Source organism: Oncorhynchus masou, chromosome 32, assembly GCF_036934945.1.
Source record: "Oncorhynchus masou masou isolate Uvic2021 chromosome 32, UVic_Omas_1.1, whole genome shotgun sequence".
NCBI lineage: Eukaryota > Metazoa > Chordata > Actinopteri > Salmoniformes > Salmonidae > Oncorhynchus > Oncorhynchus masou.
Window position 1 is genome coordinate 34993545 of NC_088243.1, and position 27077 is coordinate 35020621.

General features: G+C 43.2%; 3 protein-coding genes across 6 annotated transcripts in view; 1 reads left to right on the plus strand and 2 right to left on the minus strand.

Annotated features, from left to right (window-relative positions):
- Nucleotides 1-25: 25 nt before the first annotated feature.
- On the plus strand, nucleotides 26-4793 carry LOC135527199 (monocarboxylate transporter 10-like). The gene is made up of 8 exons (XM_064955815.1): nucleotides 26-263; nucleotides 628-843; nucleotides 1220-1432; nucleotides 1667-1818; nucleotides 3417-3579; nucleotides 3773-3976; nucleotides 4218-4423; nucleotides 4653-4793. Exons 1-8 carry the CDS (start codon nucleotides 26-28, stop codon nucleotides 4791-4793), a joined length of 1533 nt encoding a protein of 510 aa, XP_064811887.1.
- Nucleotides 4794-5094: 301 nt separating this feature from the next.
- LOC135526007 (kelch repeat and BTB domain-containing protein 11-like) lies at nucleotides 5095-10887 on the minus strand. Of its 2 annotated transcripts, none has more exons than XM_064954023.1 (2): nucleotides 10243-10887; nucleotides 5095-9465 (listed from the first exon to the last, which is right to left on the minus strand). In XM_064954023.1, the coding sequence occupies exon 2, from the start codon at nucleotides 9349-9351 to the stop codon at nucleotides 7198-7200; it is 2154 nt and encodes a 717-aa protein (XP_064810095.1). In that variant the 5' UTR covers nucleotides 9352-9465; nucleotides 10243-10887; the 3' UTR covers nucleotides 5095-7197. The 2 variants fall into 2 exon arrangements, with proteins under 2 accessions (XP_064810095.1, XP_064810096.1); XM_064954024.1 differs by lacking the exon at nucleotides 10243-10887 and adding an exon at nucleotides 9853-9936.
- A 3511-nt stretch (nucleotides 10888-14398) lies between these two features.
- Nucleotides 14399-27077, minus strand: part of LOC135526008 (rho guanine nucleotide exchange factor 10-like) — a 104902-nt gene continuing 92223 nt past the window's right edge. For all 3 annotated transcript variants that reach the window (XM_064954026.1, XM_064954025.1, XM_064954027.1), the window contains 3 exons: nucleotides 17745-17867; nucleotides 16737-17284; nucleotides 14399-16604 (listed from right to left, as the gene is read on the minus strand). In XM_064954026.1, coding sequence (XP_064810098.1) covers nucleotides 16770-17284; nucleotides 17745-17867 — 638 coding nt within the window. In that variant the 3' untranslated portion in view covers nucleotides 14399-16604; nucleotides 16737-16769. The remainder of the gene's footprint in view (nucleotides 16605-16736; nucleotides 17285-17744; nucleotides 17868-27077) is intronic.

The following is a 27077-nucleotide window of genomic DNA, read 5'->3' on the forward strand; positions in this document are numbered from 1 at the left end:
AAGGTTCGTGTTTTTGTGCAACAAGATGCACATCTTCTGGAGTGCCATTCCCTTCAGGAGGTTTTACTCCGAGGAACCCGAGCTTATTCCTCGGGAGCTTCGCAGACCCCCACCTATCAAGCCTCCCCCGGACGGAGGATGGGGATGGGTGATTGTCTTATCATCGTTCCTCTATAATGTCCTGGTACTGGGATACCACAACTCCTTCGGAGTGTACCTCATCAGTCTCCTCAAAGAGTTTGGGGAGACAAGTTCTAAAACAGGCAAGTTACCCTAAACTTCACATAATCACATTAGGCCCGTTTACCCAACCTGGTCTCAGAGCATTTCGTCTTCAACCCAACATCATAGTGGAATGTAGTATTAGGCTACACACTGTGAACTCTACTGTTGTAACTAGACATTTCAACAACTATGTTGTATTAGCTGCAAAGTGATTTTGTGATCATGAAATTAGATGTCTAAACATTAATAAACATGTTATAAACAAGTAGTTACCTTTGACTGCATGAATGACCTGCTGTTGTACCTACTGTATCACATGAATCAGAAGATTGCTTACAGATGCTATAGAATAGATACACTGAAATCTGCCTAACCTATGACCTACTCTCTGCTGTCCTATAGCATGGGTTGGCTCCATCAGCTATGGTTTCATCATGGTCTGTGGGCCCCTGTCTGGGAAGCTGACAGTCAGGTACGGAGCCAGAGAGATATCCATCCTAGGATCCCTCATCATCATGATCTCCACAGTGTGCTCGTCCTACGCACCCAATCTAGGAACACTGTTCTTCACACACGGCTTCCTCACTGGAGTGGGCTCCAGCTTTGCCTTCACCCCAGGTTGGTACAAGGGCAGGTAGCCTAGTGGTTAGAGCGTTGGGCCAGTAACTGAAAGATTGCTAGTTTGAATCCCTGAGCTGTCAAGGTAAAAATCTGTTCAGGTCGTCGTCGTAAATAGGAATTTGTTCTTAACTGTTAAAAAAAGGTTAAATAAAAAGGGAGGGATGGAATTAACTAAGGGTTAGTTATACTACTGCCGGGGTCGGCAACAGGCGACCTTGACCTGCAAGTTCTACATTCTTTATTTTATTGAAGCAAAACCTCTCAGGAATTCAGCAAAACATTTCTAGTTCATATTGTGTTATCAAGACCAGGACAGCGAACACATTTTCTCACCTCCATCTCCAACCTCCCTCCTCTTCCTCCCGTGGGGCAGGTATGATCATGGTTAGCCAGTATTTCACCACCAAGCGTTCTCTGGCCACGGGGATAGTGATGTCAGGGGGAGCAGCAGGGGCCCTGGTCCAGACTCGGCTCCATCTGTTCCTCATAGACATCCTGGGTTGGAGGCAGAGTCTCCGAGTCTTCTCTGGTCTCATGATTATTTGTGTCATCACCGGCTTCACCTACCTGCCACTCAACCCCAAAGGTACTGCAGAACATTCAGACCCACAACGGTTTTTATTTCTTTAGTACATTGCAGGTTACCATGTTAACTGATACGCACACAGAGATGAGACCTTCTATCGCATCATCATGACTGAGTGCACAATTTGTTCAACTACCTCAACTGATTTTGTGTACACTTTCAAACGGAAATGTAATATTAGTCAAAAACGATGTGTTACTGATGAGGTATGAGTGATTTATATGTATTTTAAAGGTTACACCAGAAGTGTGGTGGATAATTTGAAGAACTCTCCCTTGAAGAAGTTTGTTGTGGACCTTGGCCTGTGGAAAGACAAAATATTTCTGATATGGGTTGCAGCCAATGGACTGTGTAAATTTGGATTCTTCATTCCATATGTCCACTTGGTAAGTTACATATTGGTGTAAACATCTGAAGGCACAGTTGAAATGGTACAACATTATAGTTTGGAACCATTCTGTAATTTTACTCATATACAGTACATTCGGAAAGTACTCAGACCCCTTCACTATTTGCTTGATCATGATGGGGTATTGTGTGTAGATTGATTAAATAAAATCAATTCAGTAATTTTAGAATAAGGCTGAAAAGTTCTTTTTGGGGGGAAAAACAGTTTTTTTTAGAAATATTTGCTAATTTATTTAAAAAAACAGAAATACCTTATTTATGAGACTCGAAATTGAGCTCTTGTGCATCCTGTTTCCATGGATCATCCTTGAAATGTTTCTACAACTTGATTGGAGTCCACCTGTGGTAAATTCAATTGATTGGACATGATTTGGAAAGGCACACACCTGTCTATATAAGGCCCCACAGTTGACAGTGGATGTCAGAGCAAAAACCAAGCAATGAGGTTGAAGGAATTGTCCGTAGAGCTCCAAGACAGGATTGTGTCGAGACACAGATCTGGGGAAGTGTACCAAAATATCTCTGTAGCATTGAAGATCCCCAAGAACACAGTGGCCCCCATTATTCTTAAATGGAAAACGTTTGTAACCACCAAGAATCTTTCTAGAGCTGGCCGCCCGGTCAAACTAAGCAATCAGGGGAGAAGGTGCTTGGTCAGGGAGGTGACCAAGAACCCAATGGTCACTCTGACAGAGCTCCAGAATTCCTCTGTGGAGATGGGACAACCATCTCTGCAGCACTCCACCAATTAGGCCTTTATGGTAGAGTGGCCAGACGGAAGCACTCCTCAGTAAAAGGCACATGACCGCCTGCTTGGAGTTTGCCAAAAGGCACCTAAATACTCTCAAACCATGAGAAACAAGATTCTCTGGTCTGATGAAACCAAGATTGAACACTTTGGCCTGACTGCCAAGCATCACGTCTGGAGGAAACCTGGCAACATCCCTAGGGTGAAGAATGGTGGTTGCAGAATCCTGCTGTGGGCATGTTTTTCAGTGGCAGGGACTGGGAGACTAGTCAGAATCGAGGCAAAGATGAATGGAGAAAAGTACAGAGAGACCCTTGATGAAACCTGCTCAGGATCTCAGACTGGGGTGAAGGTTCATCTTCCAACAGGACAACGACCCTAAGCACACAGCCAAGACAAGGCAGTAGTGGCATCGGGACAGGTCTCTGAATGTCATTGAGTGGCCCAGCCAGAGCCCGGACTTGTACCCAATCGAACATCTCTGGTGAGACCTGAAAATAGCTTTGCAGCAACACTTCCATGCTTCAACATAGTACTGAGTAAAGGGTCTAAATACTTAGGTAAATGTGATACTTCTGTTTTTTTTTTTTAAATATACATTTACCAACATTTCTAAAAACCTGTTTTTGCTGTCATTATGGGGTATTGTGTGCAGATTGATCAGAGGGGGGGGGGGAGGACTATTTCATCAATTTAAGAACAAGGCTGTAACGTTACAAAATGTGAAAAAAGTCAAGGGGTCTGAATACTTCCCGAATGCACTGTATCTCAAAGATGAGTGAATGTAGTTCAGGTACAAAACGTGTGTGTGTGTGTGTCCTGCTCTAGGTGAAGCATGCAGTTCAGCTGGGCATCCCCGTCCACAGTGCCACTAACATCATGCTGTTCCTAGGCTTGACTAGCATGATCAGCCGGATCATCTTCGGCAGGATCTGTGATTCAGAGAGAATCAACAGGCTCTACATCAACCAGGCCTCTGTCTTCGGTGTGGGTGGGTGGGTTGGCCTTATGCCTGTACTTCCTCACGGTCATTGTGACCGTCAGTAAAGCAATACGACACGAGAGAGTGTATGTCATGGCCATTATTATCACGGCTGTGCTGCAGTCAAATGTACAAGGTGAATTCTGAAGACAGTACACAACCGAACCCCCGTCCCCTACAGTCTTTCCTTCTGTGTTGCCAGGTCTGCTGTACATGTTGATCCCAGTGCTCCATTCCTACGGCTCTCTGGTGGCCTTCGGCCTGTTCCTGGGGATCGCTGATGCTGGCAACTACATCCTGCTCCCTGTCCTGACCTTTGACCTGATGGGGGCCGAGAAGATGCCCGTGGCCTGGGGGTTCATGCTCACGGTCAACGCGGTCAGCTGCTTGGGGCCGCCCTTTGCTGGTAGGTTGACCGCAGCTGACCTTATTGTTGTAACAGTACTTATTCTTACGTTGGAGGAGTGTAAGCCATGTCAGTACAGCCAAACACTGACAAATCGTCTCAAAATGTTTTTGGGGCAGATGTGCAGAGGTTGCATCACTGTCTTTGCATGAAGGAACATCATACAAGTATTATGATGATAAAAGTCAAAGTCATCATACCTTTGTTGTCTCAGTCATACATGAGTTGTTGTCCCGGTCAGGTTGGGTGAATGACATGACAGGAAGCTACAACTTGGGCTTTGTGGTTGCCGGGGCTTTGAACGTGGCAGCCTGTTTTGTCTTGGCCTTGATCCCCATAGCCAAGAGATCAACCAGACAGACATGCAAGAGCATCATGAACGTCACCATTGACCGCTCCACACAGGAAATCACGCAGTGGGCCGACAACCTGCCTCCCATCGCTGAGGTAATACACCGGTACCTCTCTCTACTTACCAGAAGATGACACTGTTCTTCTTTTCTATAAGGGTTGGCAATCTAACAAAATATCTTGTTTCATTGTCAATTATAATTGTTAAGTTTTTCCTGACCACGTGGCTTGACCAGGAAAAAAGTTATGGTCAGGAAAAACTACTAGCTCTAATTATAAAATGTATGTTTACTCAAAATACTAACATTTCTCAATTGTGAAATAGGAGGAGTCACCAGTGTCCAAATATGTGAACTACTTCTCTACGACTACGTTCCGTAGTCCAGAGATTACTGAGAGTAGACCTGAGGTGTACAAAGGAGATGATGCCGAAATCGCAGGACCTGCTGAAGTCACCCGGCTATAGCAACAACACCAAGCATCACCCCCCCCTTCTGCCTCATCAGGAGAGAATAAATGTATCTTTTCACTTAGGGGAGCAAATACAATAAATGTATCGATACAGTGTTGGCTGGTATTCTTAAGGTGAATTCATCTGTTTTCATTTAAGAGAGAAATGACAAGCGCAGGACTTGTTCGTCATTGTCCAGTAGGTGGTGCTTCTGTACCAAGTGGAAATAAAAGTCTGTCAGAGCACTGCTCGTCAGCAGTGATAATTAAGGACCTCTCCATCCATACTGCAAGACACATTCTACAGAGAATGACTGTCACTTTTCTCAGACACAAAATATTTTATTTGCAGCACTTAGTTTTGACTTAAATACATCATTAAAACAGTTTGTTTTTTAGCTGTTACTTATTATATGCCATTAACAGCAAGAAAGCCTTCAACCAACACTGTACTTTCAAGCCACTCATCATTGCAATATTATGTCCAAAGCCAACAGGCCATAAGAGCTTCACTACACACTGACGCCAGCCAGTAAAATACCAAACTAATAAATCCAACCACATCCACTCTGTCACAACAGTTACAACTGCCTCTCGGAGATGCTGTTAAAATGTGATAGTCGCATTTTGCTCACCAAATAAATTCCACTGAATAAAATCCCACAGATGAACAAAACTCCCATTTGATGTGTTATTGCAAAAACTAAACAAATAGGTCTAATTTCTAAGAAAGAGCAATGAGATGGAGGGCTATTTGACCAGCTCCAGTATTGTATTAAAGTGAAATAAGGATTTGGCATAACCTTAGCAGAACAGATGAACATTGAGCTAAAGTTGATGAAGAGTGTGCGTCCTACTACTAAACACTGTGTGGGTGAGATGATTATGCATTATAAATGGATGGAATAAAACTCACAGGCCACATGGCTAGCATAAATTATACTGAAATAGTCCAGTACTTGTGAGGCAGTATTCGAAAAATGCACACTATGTATGCTAGTCACAGTCTTTCTGGCTGGCTCATCAAATACTTGTGGGAGATGACAACATAATAGCGTTTTCATTATCTGCAGGACAAGGGCAAATTCTCCTGCATAGGAGAAATGACTCCTCACTTCTCTGAAGAATGTTAAAAGAATATTGTAGCAGCAAGTGTGGTGCCCTTGTATCACGGCAACATTGATACATTTCTGCTAATACTATTGCTTAGTGTTGTAGAGGTCACATACATCTTTTGGATTTAGGATATTAAATCACCCAAATATATTTACTGTAGATTTATTTACTGAAATGTCTGAAAGGGTTTGATGTGTTATTATCAGACTACTTTGAGACAATACCAGACTTCTTTTGTCTTTGGCAAACGTGATAGTCAAGGAGCAGGCCCCTAACAGTGAACAGTGTGCAGTAAGTCCCTCATATCTATACGGACTCTATCCTGTATTCTGTAAACATCTTTGCACACCGAAGACCCGTTTCAGTCCAACCCAGTAACCTAACACGATCCCAAAGACCAGTCAAAAACACCACTCTTCTGGTGGTGAAAGAATTCCCCTTTGGATTCATGTACACCACAAAACAATGTTCGTAGTGTATTGAAACTCAACTGTATGTAGAGTGTTGTCTTTGACGAAACTTGCACGGCTGGTTATTGGTTCTGAATGAACAGGCGGGTACTGGTTTTGATACCTAATTCACTAATAAGTGCATTGTGCTCTTCAACATTATTCCTTGATTATCTATAATGGTAGAATAGTATTATTGTAGAATATATACAGTATGTGGCTAATTTCCTCCTTCTGTTCAATGGCCTTGTGAAGCCATGTCAAAGGCCGTTCTGATATCAGGCCTTGGTGCTGTCAATGTTATTTCGCCTCCCCACCGTTTCTTCATAGAGCCATGTTACAGAGCATACATCACCACAGTAGCAGGCCTTGTACTGTACCAGCTGAAGCTGCTTATGTGTTTGCTTGTTTCGTTTAGATAGGACTTGCCAGCTATGTCAATCAGAACATACTTTAGCTGCCTCTGCACTCAGACAATTCCACCTCTGATGTGAGATTAGTGTCTAAAAGCGACCAGCCAGCCAACAGAATTATAACAATATCTATTCTAACTATCTGCTAAAACAAAAATGCACAATACAAACTGAACGCAGGGAAATACACAAAAAAAAAACCATCTGCACGTGTCATTATCATTATTTACAGTCAGATGCATTTCTGGTTGCACGCATTCAACATGTAAAAGTCATCCGTGTTAAGGCTTGTCCTGTAGATACTGTCACTGACCATGCAAAGACAACACATTCCATTACGAGCAGGTGAACTGGACAGGGGCGGGAATAAAGCTGACATATTTGAAAAGGTCCACTATATTCTACTGACGGGCTTCTGTAATGTAGCGTCGTTGGTACACGGTCATATCACATGAGTCTTGTCAGGCAGACTGAGGATGAAAGGGAACAGTATGCCCTTAGCTTCCAGTGGTGGCCTCAGAGGTTCCTCTACAAAGTAAGAGCCGTCCTCCTCCACTACGAACTGCAGAATCTGAGTCTTGTTCACACAATAGATGCAATTCCCAATGACGGCACACCGGAACGGCAAAGGGGTGCCCAGTCGCTGTGATACACAGTCGTGCCACATTTTCACTATAGTGTTGTACTTGAACACATTGACCCCCTGGTCGCGGTTCACGTCAAACCTGTAGATGAAGCTTTTCAGGGCCACCATGTCGGTTGACTTCTTCCTGCTGTTGTTGTAGGGGCACTCCTGCCACTCGTCCCTCTTGGGGTCGTATTTTAGGAGACGGTAGAACAGAGACCCTCCAGAGACGTAGAGCTCTCCGTTACATGTGGTGGCTTCATGGGCCACTGCGAACACCCCTTTGGGTAAGGGAGCCACTGTGGTCCATCTGTCAGTCCGAGGATCATACTTTTCCACTGTGAACAAACACTCCCCTCCTATGGCGTACAGGTTACCTTCCATAGACACGAGCTTGAGCTGCGACCGCGCCTGGTTGAGCGGCCGAACCTCGCTCCAGCGGTTAGTGATGGGGTTGTAACAGAACACCTTGTCTGAGACCTTGCCCTTGTCCCCATATCCCTTTATCCCACCGGCCACAAACAGGTAGTTGTACATGGTGCAGATCCCACAGCCCTTCGTGTTAATGTCCTCCGGCATCAGAGTCAGAGGTCTCCAGTCATTGGCTGCCTCGTTGAAGTTGTAAATCATGTGGTTCTCCTCGAAGGATGCCGCGGACAGAGGGCTCTGCGGTCGACTGTTGCAGCGACTCTGAGGTCGGCTCCCGACGCGGTCGAACACATCGTTGATCTCAGCGACCATCAGGGACCTCTTCCCCTCCATCCTCTTCTTCAGGACCAGATCCCTCTCCGACCCAGTCAGATGTCCATACACCGTTTGGTCCCGCAGGATCTGGAGGAAATTGTCACTCATGAAGCGATAGGCCGTCTCCTTCAGTTCGTTGAGTCGTTGCTTCTTGGCGATAGTTAGAATCTCGTAGCAGTTCTCTGCTGTGACCTGCTCTGAGATGGTATCCATAGCAGCCTGGAGGGCACATGGGATCTGTAAGATCTTAGCTCCTGTGATCACCTCGACCACATTGTCCTTGTGCACATTCATCTGAGAGGTGTAGATATAGTCTATCAGGATGGTCAGGGTCTTGTACTTCAGCCCTTTCACTTTCAGGATGTCTCTCGACTGACGAGCCTTGAAATAGTCACTCTTCTCTGCCAGAACAGACTTATGAACACTGATTTTCTGGCCACCGACTTCAATCACTAAATCCGGCTCCTCTTTAGGCGTTGTGTTACTGACCCCGCCATGGCCACTACTGCCCCTGTGTCCTTGGCTCGACTCAAGCCCCGACTGTCCATACAATGTGTCATATTCTGTGGCAGAGCTGTGGCTGAACAAGCGCTCCAGCTCTTGTATGGTTGGCTGGTTGTCCGCGGTGATACAATGCGTGTCAGGCGCGGAGGTCCCCTGCGCCGGGGAGGCGGTGACGTTTGTGATGTGACACTGACTCCCCACTATGCTCTCTCTGTAGAGGGACAGAGACCCTTCCGCTTCCTCTCTGGCCTCTCCCTTGAAGTATAGCGAGGGACCCACACTGCAGGGCACTTTGGCCCTCGCCCCATTCATATCCTCACGGATACCGTTTCTGCCATGAGTACAGTTCTGGTCTCTCCCAGCATCAAGCTTGGGTATGTGAGATGTATTTGCTAGATGAGAAAGATCAGTCATGTGAAGCTGATCTTTATTTGAGATGTATGATCCACCACCCTGTGGCTGGTCAAAGTGATGATTCCCAATCACCGTACCACCATCCAACAAGTACTCCTTTGTAACTGGCGTGCTCTGTCGACAGAATCCCTGGTCGTCCAGTATGAATCCCAGGTCTGGAGCATTGGTGTTCCCCTCCTGCTTCCGTGGGAGGGGGCAGACGTCCTCATCCGAGGGGGAGGAGAGGAGGTCCGAGCAGACGGGATGGTGGAAGATGACGTCTGCCTCCACTGTGTGCACTCCTCCTCCCGGTCTCTGTCTGTCATTCATCCTGTCTGATCAGAGCTAGTGGTAGTCCAGATCCTCAGTGATCATAGCAGGGAAAATCCAACAGAATCTTCTAGAATCACTCCTCCAGATCTTGGCAGGTCTCGTCCCTTGAACCTATTTGACACGTTAGGGGAGAAGAGAAATATATCAAAAGTCATTGAAAATCCATCCTGCTTTTATGGCATGTTTCAATAACTAAAACCTAAATTGTTGCCAGTGCTACTTAAACTCTGAGGGGCGCCCTTACTCCACAAGCAACACATGGAGCCAATTTTGGCATATCTTCAGAGTAACTGATGTTCTCAAAATTGACTAAACTCTATTGAAAAACACAACATTATTAAATTCTACAGATATTATTATGCGGGTCTAATTGCACATTTGGCACGTGTCGTGCAGAAAAAGATTAATTCAAGTGCTATTATTAAGATATTAGACATATAGTGAATGGGATAACAAGTGAATTATTGTTGCTATACACTGCTAACACACATGACCTACCTATTGGATGATCATTCTAATCTGTGTTAATCGCGACCCCGTGGGAGACGGACACACAGGGCGCATGCTCAGTGGCCAAATGCTGACTGCTAAATCCTGAATATGATGGGAGAGGAAAGCCGTTCACGCGCACATTTCGCTGTCAAATTGTGTAACAGAAACCAAATTCTAGTACAATCATTTATATAAATTGATTCATATATATTCATTCATCATAACGTGAAGAAATATAAATTGGCAAATTTGCGCGCAATATAATTTGTAAGGCAAGCAAATAATTCAAGGCTAAATTTACAAAGATGGAAATGCATCTCGAGTCATATATATATAAAAAACGTTGACCTAAATAGCATGATGATGATTGTTATTATAGTATAGCCTACTACTTACGTCTTTGTGTCTGTGGTGAAGTAGCAGCGCAGTTCAACAGACGGTTTTCAGTCACACACACACACAATGCCCAGTTATGTAAGGTAGCCCCAATACTGAAAATTGGAGAACCTCAAAATGCAAGACAGCTCTTTTCCCTCATATATAGAGGTAATTTCGTACATGTGAAGAAGTCCTTCATTACATGTCCTTTAGCTATATAGGCTATCACTTGAACAAATCATCTCCGAGTAAATTGATCTTTGTTATACCATAAAAAAAATCATAAGAGAAAACCCACTAACTACATCGATGTCTTTGTTAAAACAAAACACAATCATTCCAGGATTTAGGTTTTCAGATTATCTATCCACGACCAATATGTTGCCAAGTAAATTCCTCCTGCAGCTCTCCAGTGCGTCCGAGCTGAGGCGTGAGCATCAAATGTCGTATTTCACCCCCAGTTTAAAATCAGCCCAGCATACATCAGTGTTCTCCCTCTCCGCTGCCCCGAATGTGTTTAGATTTTTTACAGTTGGCTACAATCCGACAGTTATTGATATAGACCACACACCCTCGAGACGGATATTCCCTCAGCGCATGCACCACGCACGCGTTGGAGGCAAACCACCGGGAAAATGCGACATTCCTTCACACGCTTTTGTGTCCGAGATGCCGTAGGGGAAGCTCGGCGATCTGCGCCCATGCGTGCATTATAAAGACCCTGTCATTGTAAGACCCTTATAGGAAAGGCCCTACTTCAAAAGCAAAGCCAAATGACAACAGATGTTGTTCACTAGACAACATACACATGGGTTTCCCTAGTGGGGTATTGTAATTATAAAGACGTGTCCACATTAAAATGTACTACGGCTACCGCCTTTTGCTTGGTACGCTACAACATCCGATCATATTTTAGTCTGAAAGGAAAAACATTGCTTCAACCTATCCTATAAACCATGGGTTACAGTGCATTTGGAAAGTATTCAGACACCTTGACTTTTTCCACATTTTGTTACGTTAGACTTATTCTAAAATTGATTACATCTTTTTTTTCCTTCCAATCTACACACACTACCTCATAATGACAAAGCGAAAACAGGTTTTTAGAAATATTTTCAAATGCATAAAACAATTAAAACAGAAATACCTTATATACATACGTTTTCAGAACCTTTGCTATGAAACTCAAAATTGAGCTAAGGTGCATCCTGTTTCCATTGATCATCCTTGAGATGTTTATACAACTTGGAGTCCACCTGAGGTAAATTATTTTGATTAGAAATAATTTGACACACAGACACACACACACACACGTCTATATAAAGGTCCCACAATTGACAGTGTATGTCAGAGCAAAAACCAAGCCGTGAGGTCGATGGAATTGTCCATTGAGCGCCGAGACAGGATTGTGTCAGGCATAGATCTAGGGAAGGGCACCAAAACAGTTCTGCAGCACTGAAGGTCCCCAAGAACACAGTGGCCTCCATCATTCTTAAATGGAAGAAGTTCGTAACCACCCAAGTCTCAGCCTAGAGCTGGCCGCCTCGCCAAACAGAGAAACTGATAACTCTGACAGAGCTCCAGAGTTCCTCTGTGGAGATGGGAGAAAGTGCCAGAAGGACAACCATCTCTGCAGCACTCCACCAATCAGGCCTTTATGGTAGAGTGACCAGACAGAAGCCACTCAGTAAAAAGGCACGACAGCCCGCTTGGAGTTTGCCAAAAGGCACCTAAAGACTCTCAGACCATGAGAAACAAGATTCTCTGGTCTGATGAAACCAAGATTGAACTCTTTGGCCTGAATGCCAAGCGTCACATCTGGAGGAACCTGGCACCATCCCTACAGTGAAGCATGGTGGTGGCAGCATCATGCTGTGGGGATGTTTTTCAGCAGCAGGGACTGGGAGACTAGTCAGGATTGAGGCAAAGATGAATGGAGAAAAGTACAGAGAGATCCTTCATGAAAACCTGCTCCAGAGCGCTCAGGACCTGACTGGGGCGAAGGTTCACTTTCCAACAAGACAATCACCCAAAGCACATAGTCAAAACAACGCAGGAGTGGCTTCAGGACAAGTCTGAATGATCTTGAGTGGCCCAGCCAGAGACCGGACTTGAACCCAATCGAATATCTCAGAGACCTGAAAATAACTGTGCAGCGATGTTCCCCATTCAACCTGGCAAAGCTTGAGAGGATCTGCAGAGAATAATGGGAGAAACGGTATGACGGCTGCATGGTCCCATGGTGTTTATACTTGCGTACTATTGTTTGTACAGATGAACGTGGTACCTTCAGGCATTTGGAAATTGCTCCCAAGGATGAACCAGACTTGTGGAGGTCTACAATTTATTGTCTGAGGTTCTCTTTAGATTTTCCCATGATGTCAAGCAAAGAGGCACAGAGTTTGAAGGTAGGCCTTGAAAAACATCCACAGGTACACCTCCAATTGACTCAAATGATGTCAATTAACCTATCGGAAAATGTTAAAGCCATGACATAATTTTCAGAAATATTCCAAGCTTCTGACCCACTGGAATTGTGATACAGTGAATTATAAATGTAATAATCTCTCTGTAAACAATTGTTGGAAAAATTATTTGTGTCATGCACAAAGTAGATGTCCTAACCGTCTAGCCAAAACTATAGTTTATTAACAAGAAATTTGTGGAGTGGTTGAAAAACAAGTTTTAATGACTCCAACCTAAGTTTATGTAGGCTTGCCAGAACAGGGGTTGAATACTTATTGACTCAAGACATTTCCACTTTTCATTTTTTATTAAGTTGTAAAGATTTCTAAAAACATAATTCCTCTGACATTGAGGGTATTGCGTGTGGGCCAGTGACATCTCAATTTAACCTATAAATGCAGGCTGTAACACAACAAAATGTGGAAAACGTAAAAGGGGTGTGAATACTTTCTGAAGGCCCTGTAAATAAAGCCTCCCTCTCCTTCAGTCCAGTCTCGCAAATGATTACAAAATGTTATATATACATATACACACACACACACACACACACACACACACACACACATATACACATGAATACAACCCAAATGGACCCAAATGAAAACGCAACAAAAACTAAGCGCAAACGAGTGCTTCCCTTACATTTGTGAGAATAAAAAAAATAAAAAAAGGTTAAGAACCAGCAAAACAACCACCATCTTCATGGAGTTAAAATAGCATAACATGTCAGTGTGTCTCATATCAGTATCCCAGTTATAGACGGAGACAGTTTTATCCAGCACCCTTATCACCCCATTCTCTGGAGGTTGCATAGCGTAACCACTGGCCTTTTACATGTAGAAATAGCTGAGCCACTCTGGGCCAACACAAGGGCACCAGAGTACAATCAGCACCACAGATTACACTGCAGCATTCCTGCCTGGGACAGATGAACACAGAGACAGATGAACACAGAGAAAAGGCAAGCCACAGCCACAACAAATCTTCCATGTTCAGAATATAATGCACGATTGTCCCGCCGTATTATCTTGAGGAGCAGACATGCCACACAACACACATCCACACGCTGTGAGGAGAGAAATCACACTCAGCCATGCTGTCACAGACCATTGACAGTTCTCCATGGAAACCATGCAGCATCCGAAAAAACAAACAGTGTGCTTGTGAGTCAAGGCCATCTCCCAGTGTGATGAATGACAACAGTCAGACAGGGCACGAGCCTGGGATTGCTCTGTGGTGATGGGGCCCTGTTTAGTGCGCAATTATGTGACATAGCATGATTTTATCCTGTATGATATGATATCAAGAAATGAGAATTCCACCAAAAATTAAAGCAATGGTCTGAGGATGGTCCTGGACCATCTGACAGAAAAAGAAAAAAGGGGACAGTTTGATGATTTTTTTAAAATAAAAGGTTCGAATCCAGGCTCGCCACAATTGTCCAAGACAATTATTGATACAGTATTTGTTATTGAGGTGTTGCTGGTCTGTATACCTTCACTGGTTAATAAATACTGTCTGTAGCCTACTTAAATCACTGTGGTTGAACTTTACCCTAAAAGACAGAATAGTCATCAGGACATTAGCTAAATGAGACATCCTGTGGGATATGTTTGGGTTCATGATACAGCACATTAGATGACAGAAAACTATAACTGGAATAATATGGCATAAGGGTAATCATTTGGATAAGGCAGGGACACTGAACTTCAAGTTCTAGAATATATTTGCGTTAACACAGATAATACAGTAATACATTTCAACATGATTGTGTAACACTATGTGGGCGGCATGAAACAAATTACATCCTGACCAGCTGAGAGAATGAGAGTACATGTTGAAATCCTCAGGAACTGCATCACCCGCAGTTCTTACTACACTCCGGGCAAAAGATCGTCCTTACATGAATTGATAGCAGCACATTATCCAGAAGGTTAGGTGAACAAAGCTTTAGTCTCTTTTTTTCATTTCTAAATGTAATCCATTACAGTTCCTAGTTACCTGTTCAAAACTGCATTTGGATTAGCCAAACTCAGTAACATAACCTGATTACTTTGTTGCTTTTGGATTACTTTACCCTTAAAGGAAAACTCCACCCAAAAACCGCATCATATGGAGATGATTTCTGTATTTTGAAAGTTACATATTTTGAAAACTTGATTGCTGACAAGCAAAACATTTTGGGATTATGTCAACAATGGAATAATGAAACAAATACCAATAGATTGTTTTTCGAGTGGAATTGTCCTTTAAGAGGCATTATAAGAAGACACAATTTGGTGTGTCATCATAGTTGTCTCTGACTTGTGGTCAGACTCGCTCAGGTGGAACAAACTTAAACATGCGCCTTTTTTCAATGCTGAATTGCATGTCATTGAGAAAACAATGTAATCTGAGGCTTTTTGTAATCAGATTACATGTAATCAGTCACTCCCCATCCTTGTATACCATTTCCTTGCAGTCTTTCTCCTTCATTTCTCAAAATACAAAGCATACAAGTTTTTTGTTTGGAGTTGTTAGTACCTGTGTTCTTCTGAAAGTCTAAACTAGTTAATTCGCAACATGTAGTTATTCAAATAATACAGAAAGAACCTTGATGTTCAGTGTGGAGAGGTGAACTTAGAGATTGGCATTGAACCAAACACCCAAGGCTATACATACTGGCAGCATATGTGAACTAGTGCACCTCCCAATATTTCCTTTTTGTTGATATAAGGTGAGCAAACTGAGCGTGCATACATTAAAACTAGATTAATACAAACCTAGACACAGTATGTAAAGAAAATATCCATTCAACTGTTGAATAAAACATTGTTCATAGATTTGTTAATATACGCAACAGAAGTACATACAAAATGTGACAAAAGTATAAAGCTTTTTATCATTTACATTTTTTTGTTTTGTTTAAATACCCTTTAGTGACAACACATTTATTTGGGCAAGTAACAACCCCTACTTCTTTTCATCTGGTAACAGTTAGCGACTCTCCCTCCATTTAGGATCTACAGGAAACCTGGCCAGCCAGGAAGTCCTATCATACCTTTCAGAAACACTCACCCTCCATAGCCCTCTGATGGCAACTACAAGGAAACGTTCAGCTTTAGTGTTCCAGAGAAATAAGGACACCATTGCAAAGGACCTCTCCCTGACCCAATAACAAACAAGTAAGCATATCTAGAAACAGACCCAATTCATAGAACATAGACTGGCGCAATGAGATGATCATAATATCAGGACCTTGGCCCCACAGAATATGCCTTTACCTAACAGTGGAAGTGTCAGGGTAGACATTGTTCAAAGCCACAGAGATGAAGTCAACTTGTCTCTCAACTTCGGTCCACATGGGAAAATGGGAATTTCTGATGTCTGTGTGTCCATTTTCATACTGCATCTGCCCAGATAGAATTATTGTGCCATTAACACTGATGATCTGGCCCAACGTCTCAGTAACATAGAATATATTAGCCATGTTATAACAACTGAAGACAAGTAACATTTCATTGGTCCTCTATGAAAATGACATCGTAAGAATGACATTAAAGGCCATTTCAGTGGTTTTTCTACATATCCATGTTCTCTTCACTGGATTCATCTTCCGCCATGGTGTGAACGGTTCAGGTATTGGATGCTGTAAGCAAAGTCGGGTGCCATGAAAAAGTGGTTATAGTGTATTGATCCCTTGGCATTGACCCCATGGGAATGTCTCACGTGTACATAAGGTTATAGGTTTTTGGGTGGGAGACACCATAATAAACTCTTCAAACTGTTTATGGAATGCCCTCTGAAGTATTTTTCATTCTAAGACACATGGTTGAGTTGACTGAGCCCAAAGTCCAGACAACTATGGCAATGGACATCCTTTGGAGTTGTGTCACTGACTTCAAATAGGAACTGCAGCACCCTCAGTCTTCACCCTGAAGAGAAAGAGACAATAAGAGCATGAGGAGGAGTATGGGGAGACTTGAAAGGATGATTACTATTGACTTATGAGTGGTTATTAAACCATTAACACTAGTGACTACTGCAGTGACTATGGTCCCACTCACCTTGCTGCACTGTGGTAGTTAGTCTTTAGTCTCTTACATGTTGAGAAGAGGGATCTGCCACACCATAATGGTGGACACAGTCTCCTCCTGGCGGGACTGTTTGCTCTTCCTGTTGACCCTGCGGTGACCCAGCCCCCCCGACACCACAAGCAGAGAGCTGACGTCCACCTTCTTGACCCTCCTGCCCCTCTGGTGATTGGCTGGGTCATTGACCAGGTCATAGATGGCCCCGTCCTCAGGCCCGTGCTCCAGAGAGCCCTGTGACAGAGCCAGGGAGCCACAGGAGGAGGACAGGGAGTCATGGAGGGCCATGGAGGAGCAGCCTGCCTCCCCCAGCCACACTCCCCGGCCCTGAGTAGCAGCAGGACTGGGTGTGGAGCCTGGGGGTGGAGGTGGGGAGGCCTCCCCGTCCTGGGTGTCCCCTGGCTGGCTGGGTGGGCTGCTGCCTGGGCTGTCTGAGTTGCCTGAGGGCCGGTTGCACACGGCGGCTGCCATGGTGAGGAACTTCACTGGGCCGTGGTGGGCATGGAAAGATACCATGCCCCGTCCTACGACATCCAAATATCCAGACACACATTACTCCATACACACATACAAATGCACAATCAACAGCTAACGTTAATGGATAATACTGGTAATAACTACATATGTTTGACATTGCCTGCTTTTGGCAGAAGCCTCCAGAGACTAAGAATTCTGTAGACCGGAGGCACACGGAAATTGGCTTTGAGTCATTATATCAATTAAGAGACAGTATCATTGTGAGAAAGGCTACACTAAACTAACCAGGCAGGGCTGGGACCTGAAGGATAATGACTGAGGCCCATTAATCCATGTTGTGCTCCATTTACAATGACTTACTATTGGCTATCAAAGTCCTTAAAGCACCCCTTCCCAAAATCCCCCCTTAACCCCAAAACGATGACTCCAAATGGATGGATTGCCATAGAAATCCTCATTGAGATGTTTTGATAATCTGGAATAATCTTCAGATGAAGATGCACCCACCTGTGACCTTCGGGATGCCCTGTAGTCTAGGGACAGAGAGGGCCACTGTCACCCCCAGGTTGGTCCCCACCAGCAGCAGACCATGACATACCAGCAGACTGCTCACAGAGACCCTCTGGTTCCCTATGGCCAGAAAATACACATCGTCATAACCTGAATCTGCAGAATATTAATTACATTCTGGAAGAAGTTGTAGAGAGAAGTAATCCAGTGGGCTGTAGTATTGCACAAAATGTTCTGACCACATGGTTTTGTCTAATTATGAGGGGAAAAAAGTTGATATTTAAATAGGTAATAGTTGACCTTCAAGAACGATTTCTGGAGTCAAGCCGTTTGACCTCACACCATAACATGGTAGGAGATTCAGAAGTAGAATCATGTCTCAGAAATGAAAAAGAACACTCGATTGGCCACTTCCTGTGAGCTGTGGTAGAGTACAGTTGAAAAGAGGGAGGCATTTCTGCTCTGTGTGTGGGGAGGTTACTAGGGCAATACCGCTTAACAGCCAATGGTCTCCCGGGCAACCGAAAGAGAAGCAGGAATAAAAAATGAAAACAATTAAACTCCTCACTATTCGATTATAGTCCGCTTTGAGTCACACAAACAAAACAAAAAAGCATAAGAGAACGAGTGAACCGTAATGTGGTAATTAAACAAGCAACTGTGGTTCTATTCAGAAAGCCTGGAGCACGCTGGGACAGAAAGGACTACGTGTGTCCTGTCCTCCCCCCTCAGTCACAAATCAATTCAGTATGAAATGTCACTTTGTACTGTAAACACAGTAATTGTTAAGCTAAATGCACCTTCAGAGGACGGTGATGAATTGTGTCTTCTGACGAACAATGTCTAGTGACTTATTATGTGGAACTTGGCACTCGTTTACATATTAACTTTACCATGGGAACAAGCTCGTCACTCTACAAAGAGTGAACAGACAAATGTGCAAAAGCATTTTGACAAAACACTCAATACGGACAGCTATAACTCTGTTTGAGAGAGCCTGTCAAGGCTACAGTTGTGAGTGGCACTACCCATTATACTTTGCAGCTCGAGTCACAGTACCACCCCCCCCCCCCAGGGCCTTGGCCAAATCATCCTCTGATCCATCTGCCCGACACCCAGAGTTCAACCCTCTGAAGAACATCAGTCCTGAGTCTACAGTACCACCCGGTCAGTCAGTCACTAAACTACGCACCCAGCACAGAAAAACCCATCTCTGCACATGTGCTTACAATGAGGGTCCACAGTTATCAGAAACACACACACACACACACACACACACACACACACACAGGGGTGCATTTCTTGACTTCCTCCTTTCATAATATTTGAAGTTCCCCACCCATAGCCCAAACCAAAATAAACCGGGACCAGCATCAACACAGCCCGGGCCTGTTCCTGATCCCACACCAGACGTCTACTTTGATCTGCACTTATCCCCCACAACTAGCACGCTGGATTACAGTAGGGGGTGCAGATAGAAAACATTGGGCCTATAGTCCACACTGATATTCCACTAGCAAGGCAGGGGGTGCAGATAGAAAACATTAAGCCCATAGTACAGTCGTGGACAAAAGTTGAGAATGACACAAATATTAGTTTCCAAAGTTTGCTGGTTCAGTGTCTCTAGATATTTTTGTCAGATGTTACTATGGAATACTGAAGTATAATTACAAGCATTTCATAAGTGTCAAAGGCTTTTTATTGACAATTACATGAAGTTGACACAGAGTCAATATTTGCAGTGTTGCCCCTTCTTTTTCAAGACCAATCCGCCCTGGCATGCTGTCAATTAACTTCTGGGCCACATCTTGACTGATGGCAGCCCATTCTTGCATAATCAATGCTTGGAGTTTGTCAGAATTTGTTTGTCCACCTGCCTCTTGAGGATTGACCACAAGTTCTCAATTGGAATAAGGTCTGGGGAGTTTCCTGGTCGTGGATTAAACAATATCAATGTTTTGTTCCCCGAGCCACTTAAGTTATCATTTTTGCCTTATGGCAAGGTGCTCCATCATGCTGGAAAAGGCATTGTTCGTCATCAAACTGTTCCTGGATGGTTGAGACAAGTTGCTCTTGGAGGATGTATTGGTAACATTCTTTATTCATGGCTGTCTTCTTAGGCAAAATTGTGAGTGAGGCCACTCCCTTAGCTGAGAAGCAACCCCACACATGAATGGCCTCAGGATGCTTTACTGTTGGCATGACACAGGACTGATGGTAGTGCTCACCTTGTCTTCTCCGGACAAGCTTTTTTCCAGATGCCCCAAACAATAGGAAAGGGGAGTAAGAGAAAATGACTTTGCCCCAGTCCTCAGCAGTCCAATCCCTGTACCTTTTGCAGAATATCAGTCTGTCCCTGATGTTTTTTTCCTGGAGAGAAGTGGCTTCTTTGCTGCCCTTCTTGACACCAGGCCATCCTCCAAAAGTCTTTGCCTCACTGTGCATGCAGATGCACTCACCCCCACCTGCTGCCATTCCTGAGCAAGCTCCGTAATGGTGGTGCCCCTGCAGCCGAATCAACTTTAGGAGACGGTCCTGGCGCTTGCTGAACTTTCTTCTGCGCTCTGAAGCCTTCTTCACAACAATTGAACCACTCTCCTTGAAGTTCTTGATGATCTGATAAATGGATGATTTTGGTTAAATCTTACTGGCAGCAATATCCTTGCCTGTGAAGACATTTTTGTGCAAAGCAATGATGATGGCACGTGTTTCCTTGCAGGTAACCATGGTTGACAGAGGAAGAACAATGATTCCAAGCACTAGCCTCCTTTTGAAGCATCCAGTCTGTTATTCAAACTCAATCAGCATGACAGCGTGAGCTCCAGCCTTGTCGTCATCAACACTCACACCTGTGTGAACGAGAGAATCACTGACATGATGTCAGCTGGTCCTTTTGTGGCAGGGCTGAAATGCACTGAAATGTTTTTTGGGGGATTCAGTTCATTTGCATGGCAGAGGGACTTTGCAATTAATTGCAATTCATCTGATCACTCTTCATAACATTCTGGAGTATATGCAAATTGCCATCATACAAACTGAGGCAGCAGACTGAAAATGAATATGTGTCACTCTCAAAACTTTTGGCCACGACTGTACAGTACACTAGCAGGGGGGTAGGGGGTAGGGCTGTGGCGGTCATGACATTTTGCCAGCCGGTGTTTGTCAAGCAAATAACTGTCGGCCTCCTGGTAATTGACCGGTATTTTACATAAACACATTTGCATCTGCTGGCTTCCACACATAGCCCACAATCCACTGATGTTGACCTTTGGAACATCTTTTAAAAACTCAAATAAATCCATGTAATATAGCCTACACCATCACAATAAATCCATTATATATTTTAGACAGGTCTAAAGAAACATGATATGAAGAAAATGTTGTCTATTTCAGAATAACAGAATAGCATACTCTGAGTTGTCCTTATGTTAAGCCGTGCTCTGGCAATGCCATGTGGGCTACACTAGTTCATTTAGCAGACAAGATTTGCATTATTGTATATTATTTTATAGTATGAAGAATACAATTGAACATAGCTGAATAAAATAGAAACAATCTTTTCTACAAGCGATTTCTGGAGGGAGAGCACACATGCAGCTTTTCTGTGTTGAGCGGTTAACCAGGAAACAGGCACTCCTATATGCTTAATTTAGAGTCATTTATATAACTTTAGTTGTTCTACAAAACATTGGGCTATATATGTTTGATGTTTAATATACACTAAGGCTAAATGATGCAACTAATGATAATTTCCTAAATGTTGCATGAAAGGCATGAGCTCTGCTTTGTTTCTTGCGCAGGCTGTACACATTTCATCAGTCTCTCATTCAGAATTAGACAAACACTTGATAATCCCTTGAATTTCCCGGCGGCATCCCCCTAGTGTGGCCATAATGCCCCCTAAAAACATCCATGCCTTTTGTGGCCAGTGTGTCCCTGGGCTGAATATATTCATTATAATTCCCTTTTCCCCGCTGCATGTTCCGAAGCGCCTCTCACCCACATGGCTCTCTCAAAATATCTCAATTCTTATTAGCCAATGCCCGTCATGTGATGGGGTTCTTCTCACAGGCATCCATCTCAGCTAAGAAGTAGGCTACAAATGAAGACAGACGTCAGGGACGCAACTGTGCGCATCCTTCATATTTTAACTGTCCACATGTACTTTTCGTCAGCCAACAAGATGAGTAGGCCTAACAAACAGCAAAAGCACTAGCTTTATGATTATGGCAATCTACTATACCCCATAGTACAAAAGTTGACCTATTCTATTGATAAATAAATATTCCAAACATAGTCTGGGACAACGGTCAGATGCAATAGATCCCAAATTAAATTGGACCACTCGCATCAAAGAACCTTTTAAAAAGCTATGAGGCTGATGCAGCAGATAAGAACTTTTAGCTTAAAACGTTGATAAATGAATAGGCTATTTCTTCACATTATAAGCACAGCAACGTGCACATGGCAGTAAGTTCCAAAATGCAATCAATTAGTGGGAAAACACCTCAAAAGTTACCACAAATGCTATTATGCATGTAAAGGTGCATTTTCAGGGTGAATATTATCTTCCCAAAATTCAAACTCACGCACCGCCTATGTGTGCCAGTTAGGCTCGACATTAGTCGTAAAGCGTATTAATGTGCTTCATTTTCAAAGGTTATTTGGCCACTTTAGTTGTGATACAAACCTCATCGAAACATATAGGCCTATGAGGGACACAACTAATATTGTCTTTACATATACTAAATAATATGTGGGGAATTCGTTTTGGTTTAGAATGGACCATTATCATGCACCTGTCTCGGAACAGGGGCAGCGGGGAAAACACACGTCATCTAATGCACTTAGACAATGGAGGACACTTAAAGAATGGAGGACACTTTCCCCCATGGTTCATTTTCATGCCAGCCAGGTAGGCTATACTCCTGTTGTGAAGCAAAGCAATGTGCTTAATATTAAGAAAGTTGATGAATAAATATAGTAGACCTAGCCTATAGAAAGCTGATGAGATCCTCCTATTTTTAAAAGGCCAGTAGAAATGTTGCACAACATGAGCTCATGGGCTCTCGTGACGTGTTGGATTTGATTGGAGTACATTTGCATTGATGGCTAAGTGATTAGTGAAACAATGAGAGTGCTGAGACAGTTAGCAAGTTCGGTAGGCTACTGATGACCATCAGCATCAGAGCTTGGAAAAGCCTAATTATTTGTGACTTCCGGTGTGGCGGTAATATGGTCACCATAACAGCCCTAGTTGGGGGGTGGGTTAGATATTAAACACTGATCCCATCTCATTAGAGAAATGGTTCATATCAGGCCAAAATCTGGGACCAGCGACAGAGAAGCTACAACCCTACAATCTCTTCCTGTGTCCAGGCCGCTGGGTGACCATGCTGAGAGGTGAAAGACAGTCCCAGAGCAAGTGTGGTAATGAAGGGTCTGGAGGTGTTGTTTACTGGCCTCAACATGTTTGTCCCCATTAATGTCCGCATGGCTGTGTATTTAGATCAGGCCCGAACAAAGCCAGTGATACAGAACCTCCTCTCCTGCACTCACGACAGACTTGTCTTCCAGGGAACATCAAATACAAAATGAAGAAACAAACCATATATCGAGTGGGGTTTCTGGGAGATTTTCCCAAATCGAAATTGACCAAACCAAACACTGTAAAGGGTTAAGGAAGGGCAGAGGAGGTATTGTAAAAGAATCACCAAAGCATGGGCGTTTGAGCAATCATTGTGAAATTCAAAAGAAAACAGCTATAACCTAATTACACTCAGAGACCACAGTTCTCTGAAATACCGGTTCTCTGGAATTCCTCAGTGCAATCAAAGGATTTACGAGGGATCGTTCCAACATGAGCGAGCATGAGAAGGACAACCCCACCTGGAGCACGGAGGACATTTAACACTCCATTCTATGCCAGCAACCGTGAAATCCTTCCAGATATTTGGTGACGTCACCCTCCCAACTAAAAACCCCTGTCTGAACCTGTTTCCTAAAACAAGCCAAACTGCAGGTCTGCAACTTCTCTAAACTGCTGAGAAACCTAGTTCACATAACACACATTGTCTTACCGCTCTCTGCTAGACTTCTGAAACCCTGTAAATACACAAATAGTGTGTAGTTAGTCAGTCTTGGTTCACACAGTATGTACGGGTGCATCTGGAGTTCCTTCTTTAGTCTGAAATAAAACACTCCAGTTCTACATCAACACGCATCCATTACCCTTCACTCTCAACAGGTATTGATCGTCCGGTCCCCATGGCCACGCCCACCATGGCCCAGTGAACTTCCAAACGGCTTGAATGACACTACGCTTTGAGTCAGCAGGCTCTGCAGATCCAATACGTTCTCAAGCCTAGTCAATCAATCTAGCAGCAGCTGCCAACAACTGGAGAATACGTACCTGGGTGGAACATTGTGGAAAAGCCCAGAACAGGAGACAAATCCAGGCTTATAGGGGCATACAATACAACTCCCTCCACGGAGAGAAATCTGAACTTGCCCTGACAAATCACATTCAGATGTTTAGCCAGTGCAGGCCGCCAGTTCAAACCATGGTTGAAGAGAACTGGCAAAGTGGTACAGTGGGGGTTGGTTCAGTTTGTTTGTTTTCCTTCCTTATAGTGGAACAGCCGAGTCCCATGACAGAGAGATACTGTAGATAGGGCATTAACACAGTGCTGTTATCAGAGGAAGTCAGCTCTTTGGCGATACACACAGACCGTAAGAGACCCTGCTTGGCCTAGAGGAGGAAGTCTTTCAAGTCGCTGGTCTGAGGTCTCTCCTTCAAGAGAAACTCCGTGGTTGATGTCTCTTATTAGTTAATGGGACCAAGGAGTCTTAAATTATTCCAGACTGGCTTTATCATTCACATCTGTGTTGAATACCCTTGCTCAACCTCAAGATTGGTGTTGGGCTGAGTTTCCCAGAAGGGTAGGTGTAGGGTAGGGTTGGTTACTGACTGGATATTGAAAGCATGCTGTACTGAATGAAAGTGTACTCTTGCTTTTCCACAAACCACCACAAAGTGATCCCTAAGAGACCCTTAGGTTTATGCAAGCCTTGATTCGATTGCATAATCAAATACTGGAGCACTATATGCAAGTAAACCATGCACGATGGGACATATGCCAAGATTTAACACAAGGTTTGCTGTGCAACTTGAAGCCATGATATTGTCCCTTACTCTAATGCAATATATTACATTAAACTGCTTAAATTGGTTATCAAATATTATCTAACTCCCATATGGTGCACTTCTTTGTGTCTAATCTCTCTTTGAAAGTAAATATATTTTATATGGTACACAAAACCTTATGGTAATAATGGATGAGGCCAGTAAAATACTCAACTATGTACACACAGTCTAGGGCTTATAAACAATGGGCAGAACTCAGCTAACGATAGCACTGTTTATTATGCTTTTAAAAGAAGACCGATATGTTACTGTAGGTTAGTCATTACTGGTGACACACACACACACACACACACACACACACACACACACACACACACACACACACACACACACAGATCCACAGCAGCTGTCACTATATAAAACACTCCACAGCAGAGTCAAATAGAGTTAAGAGTTAAAATAATGGAATTCGAGCTCAAAAACAGTCGACTGGACGGCATCTTCAAAATACTTTACAACTTCAGAGGTGAGGAACTGTGGACAATAAACAGGAACCTCAAACCGCAGAGCAACCCTTATAATACGGCTGACATTACTACAGTACAGATGATGACAGAGGACCAGCAGCTGAAACTGACAATGTACAGGATCAAACCCCAAAAAACTCAAATCAAACCAACCGAGCCGTTGTAGCAATATTAAAGAGCAGCCACAGATAGGAGAGAAAGATTACGACTAGTCCCCTCTAGACTGATGTAGGACACAGAGCTCTGACAACAGATTACTATTCACAACACAGCTGGCTCTGATGGAGATCCTCACTCTGGTCTGCTGCTCGTCTTTCTGACTGCCATCTGGCCGTCGCTAAGACGTTTGAGGCGAGCTTCACCAGCATAAAGGACAAATCAAACTTGTCATACTGAAACAACAAACGACGTATGATTTCGCCAAGTTACAGGACTCGGTAGCAATACGTGTGTTACTATGGTAACAGCAACTGATGTAGCAACAGAGGAGGTAACTACATACACTATATATTCAGTGGAGGTTGAAATTATTGACACCCCTGATAAAGATGAGCAATAATGACTGTATAAAATAAATAATTAAAAAGACTGAGCTATATTAATGCTCAAAAAAAAGTAAATTCTATTATTTTATACTAATACAATTGATCAGGAGAGAGAGATTGTTTAAAAGTAATACGATTTTTTTCTTCTCAAAAAAGGTAGGGGTCAAAATGATTGACACCCCTAAAGACTCTAATAAAATAGTAAAACATTTTGTATTCGGTCCCATATTCCTAGCACACAAGGACTACATCAAGCTTGTGACTGTACAAATGTGTTGGATGCATTTGCAATTCATTTTGGTTGTGTTTCAGATCATTTTGTGACCTATAGAAATAAATGGTAAATAATGTAGTGTCATTTTGGAGTCACTTTTATTGTAAATAAGAATAAAATATGTTCCTAAACACATCTACATTAATGTGGATGCTACCATGATTATGGATAATCCTGAATAAATCATGAATAATGATAAGTGAGAAAAGTCGCAGAGGGTCAAACAAAGATCATATAATTTGACCATGACCTTTGAGAAAAAAACTATTACTTGTTAAACAAAACCTCTTTCTCTGAGCAATATTGTATTAGTATAAAACATACAAATTACACCCCCAAAGCTAGCATTAAATATAGCTTGTATTTGAAATGTCTTATATTCTACAGTTATTATTGAAAGAAGAGGGTGCAGAACCAATGTATATCGAGGTGCAACTAATGAAGGCCATTGTGGCCTGAAACATCTTTCTTTGAACTTTGAACTTAAATAAAACACATTGTTAATGGTGAGCGAGTGATACACTTTTCCTTTGCAGTTATGGTTGCTCATTTTTATCAAGGGTGTCAATCACTTTGGTCCCCACTGTACATGCATTATAGTGCTTCTATGGGATTATGGCACACAATGTAATATTAATTCCGACTGTACATAGAGTACATACTGTTATTATAGTATGTTGACTGTAGACGACTCCTGTTGGCTGTCCCCCCCCCAGAAGCTTGAGCTAAATCCAATTCTGGATCCAAAGGGTATTAACCAAACTCAGACCCAGCGCTGGAGAAATAACAGATTACTGTGTACTGGGAACCTTTATCCAACCCAAAGCGGCTTTACAC